Below are 7,991 nucleotides of genomic sequence, written 5' to 3' on the forward strand. Positions count from 1 at the left end.
CAGAATAACACACACAGTTTAAGCCTACACAACTCACTAATATGAGAGACATGGGGTTTATTTAACTACAATTACTGCAAAATCAAATTAATTTGGTTAGCAGTAGTTTGTGTAGTTCTAGATACAGTCACAAGGACTGATACAGGAAATCCTTCCTGCCTAAAGCAATAACTCTCTAAAACACCTCATCTCTACTTGGTCTTTACTGTTCCCATGTAATGTCTTGATAACCTGCTTCTGTAACACAAGAATTTCGAAATATTTGGGATCAGTAAAGTACATCTATCTATCTATATCTATCCATATGGTAACTGAATAATGCAGGAACATGTCCTGATCCAAGCATGATGGAGTTATATGATGAAAAATGTAGCTAAATATGCAGAAAACCAGAACAGAGCTTACCTGAATATGAGGCAGGTTACGGATAATGTGTTGGGTGACACAAATCCAGGGAGATAATGCTATTTGTCCAGTAGAGAGCAGCAGCAAGCTTGAGATGAGTTTATATACCTTCATATTCATATGAAGACAGGAGATGCTTTTGCAGGTTACCGGAAATGTCACATGACACCTAGGATATACAACTGTTTGAAACAGGCAAATGGGATTTAAAAAAAAAAATCTGTTTTGGACTCTAAATAGTGTTGATACAAATAAGTCTTTTTAATTTTTGCATGCTCAAAGGAGACACACACACGTGCTATAACTTCTGCAAATTAGGATACATAGTCTACTGACATCCTGTTCATAACGCCGCCGAAGGACAGACTAGCAAATTGTTGTTTGATTGACAAAGTAAAGCAGCAACCATTAATTGACTGCTTTTCTCACATAATCTTTTTATTAGTCATTAATTTCGTTGTAAAGAACGACAAGCTCTTTCAGGGCGGAGGAGTAGCAGTTTACGAGGTGTTCCTGAATGCAACACGGGTCATCGCCACCATCACAGCCAGCCTCTGTCATCATCCCCCACGAAGGTGTCACAGAAGGCAGCTAGCTACCTGCTTTACACTACGTTTCATTTAATCATTTTGATACATATTTCTGCTTGACCTTTCGGGGCATTTGGCGTCATGAAGGGAATCAGGTTTTTCGTGGTTTTCTTGGTGCTTTCCGCGTCTCTGCTGTGCACAGCCGAAGCGGGCAGAAGCAGGACCAGCAACCAGAACAGCTTCCGACGGGCAGCTAACGGCATTTACCAGACCCTGAGCAGTGTTTTCGGAGAGGACAACATTAGAGGGCTATACAAGGTGAGTGTGGTGAATGTGATGTTTAGATAAAGGCTCGTTTTCTTCAGGTGACCGGTAGCAGCTGGCCGTCAAGGCGGCGTTTGCGGTCCGAGAATGGGGAACAAGGAACAAGCGCGCGGGCCTGGCCAAAAATTTCACGGATGCCATTTTGAAAAATTAGCATTGATCCCTCTACAAAAGGTGTCAGGTGATGTACTATGGCCGTAAACATTAAAATGTGGCACACTCTCATGCAGTTTGACTTCAATCCAATAATTTGTTGTATAGCTAATTGCCATTCATTACACTGTGTCCAACAGCGGAGTGAAATAATGTCAGCACACAGATGTATGTAGCCCCGCTGGCTCAGGTCATAACAGCTGTTTCTTTATGTCTGCTTCAATTATGAGTTATTTTAAAAACGAAACTCGCAAAGGGAACACAATAGTCTGTTTGCTCTCATTGCATTAGCTGCACTTCCTGTATTTTGAAACCCAGTGGTATTTCCTGCTGTAAAGCCGCCAAAATGAACCAAAGTGGCATATGTTAAATGATTAGTGGCTGCACAGAGTAACTATTTACTTATGTGGACTGTTCACCATTTATAGTAAGAGCCCATTTGCGTCATTGATAACATGCAAATGGAGGATGACTGATTGAAGTTATGTGGAGAGAGACAATACAGAAGACTCTCCCTCTGGTGACTTCCCTATAAAGCCAAAGCTGATTGGATTAGCACAAATGTTACTTCCTATGAAGTCTTTATAGTCAATAGTCTTATGGTAAATTAACATGTGACATTGTGGCTTACTGGTAAATCTAAATGGAATGGAGACATAATTAATGTTATTAGTTACACCTTTGCATTTCCTGCTACTAAGACACATACTCCTGTAACAGTTTATATTAAAGTCCCCTTCTGCTCAAAAATGTGTTTTTCTTCCTTGTTCCTGCAATTGGCTGTTTGAGCTTCACTGTACAAGATGATGTATGTGCAGAGTTTGACATTAGAAGGCTGTTTTCACATTTATCTGCTGAAATTAGGAAGTTTCTCCGTGCTCATTGAAAATCCATTTTTAAAGGGTCGGCCTATGAGCATGATTTGTGACATCACAACCAGTTTGGAAGCCAATCCTGGTGCAATATTTAACTTACACAAGTGTGATGTGGAAACTTGAAGCCTCCAGTGCACAAACACTGAGAATGGACTTAACAGTGAAGTAGGACACATCTTGTGTCCAGCAGTTAAACTTCTGAAATGAAATATATCTGCGTATTTATAGATTCTGGATTTTTTAATGAAGGAGTAGATGTAATTTTAAGGATTTTAACAAGACTTTCCACTTTTTTGTAGAAAAGCCATATTAGACACAAATTATTATTCAATGTAGATTATTTTATATACATCTTAAAACATGTCTGGAGGGGACCTTTAACAATTATCACCCTGACTCATAGCAAATCAAAAAGTACTATTTAAAATCTTGGTTGACAAAATGATTCTATATATGATTTGATTTAGTCCCAGTCAGAAAAACTGCAACTCTGTACTTTTATTTCTGACTGTGCATGTTGGAGATATTGAACAGTGATACTGAGTAATTTAATATGTGCCATTTCGTAAACGAACACATGTGTCACATGTGCACGCTTCTCAAAATCTGTCCCGTCATATTCCAGCACAGTTAGGCTATTTCATATTGCAGGCTTCAGAAGAAAAGTAACACGACGTCGCTAGCAGCTAGAATGAGAAGCTAATACAGTATTGTTTTGCTTAATATTGTAGTAGTGGAACACATATTAAATGTGGGCAATGCTAACAAAACTTTTTGATATACAGGTTATTGTAATAATTTAACCTAAGAGAGCCAACCTATGGTGAGCATAGAATTGATCTTTTTTTCAGTATTTATTGTTTTGGGGGCATCTTGTGCCTTTTCTTTGTGAGCAGACAGTAAAGAGATGACAGGAAATGAGGAAAGAGAGAGATGGGAACTGAAAACAGCACAAAGGTCCTAGAATGTTGTGAATGATCCTTTTGCGTACTTTATGTACTTTTTATGTGGTTAAAATGTTAGCGAAAAGATTAAACACACTAATCCCCCACTCCTGGTTCTGTTTGTAGTTTTTCTCCAAAACCACGGAGCGGTTTGTTCATGGAGTGGACTCATTTCTTGACACCATCTGGAAGATCTGGTCAGATCTGCTGGATGTGATGGGCATTGACTGTAAGTCTCTTATTAATTTTACAACATTTCTTTGATAAGAATATCAAAGAAATATGTAAGATTGATGCTAAGAATGTAAATTGTTGTATGATTTTAAAGTAACATCTTTCTCCCTTTATTCCATTTGTAGCCTCAAACCTCAGCCACTACTTCAGCCCCACATCTCTCACCAACTCCCCGGCACGCGCCCTCCTCCTCGTCGCCGCCGTGCTCTTGGCCTACTGGTTCCTCTCTGTGTTCCTGGGGGGCTTCTTTTACCTGCTGCACGCTGTTTTCGGCCGCTTTTTCTGGTTAGCACGCGTCACCCTCTTCGCCCTGTCCTGCCTCTACATTCTACAGAAGTTCGAGGGCGACCCCGAGCGCGCAGTGCTGCCGCTGTGCTTCATCATGGCGGTGTACTTCATGACGGGGCCTGTGGGAGCGTATTGGCGTCGTGGAGGCGGGGGAGCAGGTTCACTGGAAGAGAAAATCGACCACCTGGACACTCAGATCAGGCTGCTCAACATCAGGCTGAGCCGCGTCATAGACGGCCTGGAACGCACCGGGGAGCAGTAGACTTAGGTGCAGGCGAGGATGAGGGGGAGGGAGGGGATATTCTAGAACCAGCTGCAGTTGATGTCAGAATGCTGTTCCTGCACATATCTGCGGCAACACAACTACTGGGTACTTACAACTCTATTGTCAGATGGGAACAAAGCTAGATTTGAAAACAGTATTTTAACTGCTTGAGTTGATTTTAGTTACCAGATACCTAAAAATGAAATCCTCAGAAGTGTGGACAGATGACCTGGAAGTTCCAAAACTCAACCAGACAAGGTTTTTTTTTTGTTGGTTTTTTGTTTTGTTTGCCTCGAAGGTTTGAAAGGTTTTTGCTACATCTGTAAGGAGGTTATAAGAGAGATGTCCATGGTTTTCTAAATGCAGGCCTCAGTCTACACCTCAACTACTTTTGAGAAACTCCCAAGTTGGGGTTTGAATTTTTGGTGTTTTGATAAGTATTGTCAATGCTTGCGCAAAATGAATAAGCATATTTTATGTATGTCTGTGAATAACCTGGGGGTTGATTCTGAAACAGTTTCGTCCACAAGCATTTTTCCCCTTTTTGAAACTATTGAAGTAGGAAAGGGTGTATGATGCAGGGGACCAGTTTAAAAACATTGTATTTCTTATTCTCATATGTAAAATCCTCAAGACGTCAGATCGTTGTTCATAGTAAGATTTATTTATTCAGTTTTCCATCCAAACTGTTGAAATCATGTAGATCTAGTTTGTTTCATTAAGTCAACAATACCATAGTGACAATAGTTTGACATCAGGACCTCTTTTTCTTGTGAGTATGTATGTGTGTGGTCGCATCTATGTGTATGTGTCTACGATCTTTTTGAGTGTTTGTTTCAAATTTAAGGAATGGAAAAGCACTGTAGTGAAAAGTCACCATCAGACTGTGAGAAAATGCAGACAGGCAGCAATATCTCAGGGACTCAACCAACAAATATTCAGAATTGGAAATGAGATTTCAAGTATATTAAAATCATGTCTTGGTCTCTTTGAGTCACTTCACAGGTTTTCAGATATGGTTTGAAATCGTCTCAGTAACTTACATGACTTATTGATACATGAGTGCACCGTGTGTGTTCTTGCATCTTGTTGGAATTGCAAGGTTTGGTTTATGTCAAGACCAAATACAGTATTTCAGATGCTTGTCATTCATCATTTCAATGTTAGTATGGAATTTCCATAGTAGGAATTTGTATAGTGGTTAGTGGTTCTAAAGTTTAAAATGGACAGTAACGTTTTTAACTAACTTTTAGGATTAGGATTTTTAGTGAGGAATTGTGATCAAGTTGACTACAGATTAATTAGGTCTAGTGCCTTTGAACCTGTAGGGGGCTGTACTGTTCAGCCCATTTGACTCTTGGCTCTTACCAGTAATTTAATGATAGACTTGCAACCAGCCTGATGGATACATACAGTATAACATTCTGTTGAAAACAGTGCTTTAGACATAATGTGCATCACTATAGCCAGCTGTAGTCTGTTAGTGTGAAAGGTCTTTTTGTATTTTTTATTTTTTTCTGCCGTTATTTCTTTATATTTATCATGTTCTATCAGAAGAGATTGGGCCTTGTTACTGTTTCTTTCCCTGCCAAACATCTTCATATTATCATGTTCCCCTGTGCACAGTTCAATTGTAAAATTGTAAATTCAATTGATAGATTCTGGACTGTGTAAACATGTTTTTATATAAATGACCCTAATGCTGTGCAAATTTGAAAAAAAAAAAGTTTGCTTTCAGTGTCTCATGAGAAAGACTGACTAAAGAGGGACACAAGTCAGTAATGTTGCAGGATGTTACAAAGATCAGCGAGCACTCTTACAGTTAATGACACCACTGAGGCCAAAGAACCAACCAGTATTTATATCCTCGACACTCAGTATGTGTGATATGCTGTGGGGTGCAATTTTTTGCCCCTTTTCTAATGTTTCTCAATGTAGTAAGGGTGCAATGTTAACACTTTTCTTGAGTATGTGGCTGTTTCCCTGTATATTCTGATAATTATGTGCGTGGTTTTTCATGTGTCCAATGCAACGGCTGAGTTGAGATTCTCATTAGACCCTTTGTCTTGCCTTGCATCTCTATCTTGGACTTACAGCTAGATGTGCAAAATCAGTTCAATGCTGTATTTCCAATCCAGGTTGTCTTAATGTGCACCAGTAATTTCTTCAAAAGGAAAAGGTTTTCTCATCTTTCCCTGACACATATAGTTTGTCCCCTGCAGTAAATCCCCCCATGGCCCACACAGCCAAAGTAAACTGGTATTTTCTTGCATGCTATGTTTCTTATGCCTATAATGTTACATCCTATACATATTGTTCACCATTTAGGTAGAAAACCCTTCCAAATGTGATTGTGGGAATTTGAATGTTAGTTTCATTTGACGAAATTAGCAAGAAATTAAGTATATTAGGGATTTGTGTTTAACGAGTCTTATTTTTAACATTTGCACTGATTACCAATCTACTGTATAGACCAAATTATAATTCTTGTGAGGGCTGTTTCGCAGCTGTCATCACAGCCATGCTGTCTATCCTCTCTGACATGTTAGTCATGTTTAGAGCAACCCTTGCACTCCCAGGTGGAAGGAAGAAAAATGTACATTGACACATTTTCAAAGGTCTGCAATTGAAAAATAAGATATAGTAGCTGGCGTGAAAGAGGAGCTCGATCCTGGTGTCTTGTGGTGTGGCTCTCTTAATCTGTTGCCAATGACTTGTGTATGTTTTACTAATAACAGCATGTGTGATTTATGAAGGTATTAAGTGAATAGTAATCATGTATGTTGTTTGTTAAGGAAGGTTTTACATGATATTCCATCGAATCTTGCCACTAAGATGGTCTCAGTGTGATCTTAACAGGCTGATTTTTCCATTCATTAATGTATTTCATGTCAAACATATTTAATGTCAAACACGTGTGTTATACTGTAGTGGTTCAGAATTTGGAGCACTTCACTGTTTGAGAAAAAAGAATCAGGAATGAAATAGTTTCTCTTAAAATTGCACATAAGTTCTCTCACACAGTTTTAATCATTTCTAGCACCATAAAAATGTCAGTTTCTGAGATTTAAAAAAAAAAAAAAAGCTTGAAAACGTTCCAAATGGACGAGGGCTTTAACCTTCCCTCAAAATATCATGACACTGTATACTTCAAGTTGCCACTAGCTATACCTGTAAGCCTACTCAGTTACCACTTGGCATCACTGCATAGATGTTGAAAGATGCTAGATCTCTCTGTTGACACCTCTCAGCACTGGAATGACTGCTACATTCAGATTATATTTATTATCTGTTGAAACTGTCCATGTACTGTATCCTACTTATTCCTGTTATTCCATGTAGCCTGCTTTTTCTGACATGCTGTGCCAATGATGTTTTTTTTTATTTAAGGCAATTCTTTGTATCTGTTGAAATTTGAATAGGTGTAATTTTTTTTATTTCAACATTTCTAGACCTTTTTTTAAAAAAAAGATCCTGTACTTCAGTAACATGGCAAACGCCAAACTGTTCTGCCTGCTGTTGTCTACTTTGTATGCGTGTGTGTGACTTTATGAAAACCTGTCGGTGGGTAAATGATATTTTAGTTTTTCTTTGTGTCGAAGTGAAAATGAGGTCCAGATTTGAATAAATTAAACACCGCAGTAGGACTGAAAGTCTTCCATTTTCTGTATCATTAATAATTTAATGCAGATATGATAATCCAGCAAAATATTTATGTGTGTGGTTCTTAGATAAGAACCAGAAAGTGATAGGCAAGAACATCATCGTTACAGTGAATTAAAGATTAGAAACAGTATGGTTACCAGATGGAAAACCCCAGACAGAGGGAGTCCATTCTCTAAACAGATTGTCACGGTGCCCTTAAGCAAAACAATTAACACCAGTTTGCTCCAGTGAAACTGCCCAGTAGCTGCTAATAGAAAATGTAGAGGATGTAAGATGTGCATAGCAGCTTTCAAGTGTAAACATCTCT

General features: G+C 38.7%; 1 protein-coding gene across 1 annotated transcript; it reads left to right on the plus strand.

Moving 5' to 3' along the window:
• The first annotated feature begins 229 nt into the window (after positions 1–229).
• LOC121903494 (bri3 binding protein) lies at positions 230–7,665 on the plus strand. Its single transcript, XM_042420582.1, has 3 exons — positions 230–1,253; positions 3,358–3,460; positions 3,591–7,665. The coding sequence occupies exons 1-3, from the start codon at positions 1,077–1,079 to the stop codon at positions 4,013–4,015; spliced, it is 705 nt and encodes a 234-aa protein (XP_042276516.1). The 5' UTR covers positions 230–1,076; the 3' UTR covers positions 4,016–7,665.
• Positions 7,666–7,991: the final 326 nt, after the last annotated feature.

The sequence above is a fragment of the Thunnus maccoyii genome, chromosome 9 (assembly GCF_910596095.1).
Source record: "Thunnus maccoyii chromosome 9, fThuMac1.1, whole genome shotgun sequence".
In the NCBI taxonomy this organism is placed as follows: Eukaryota; Metazoa; Chordata; class Actinopteri; order Scombriformes; family Scombridae; genus Thunnus; species Thunnus maccoyii.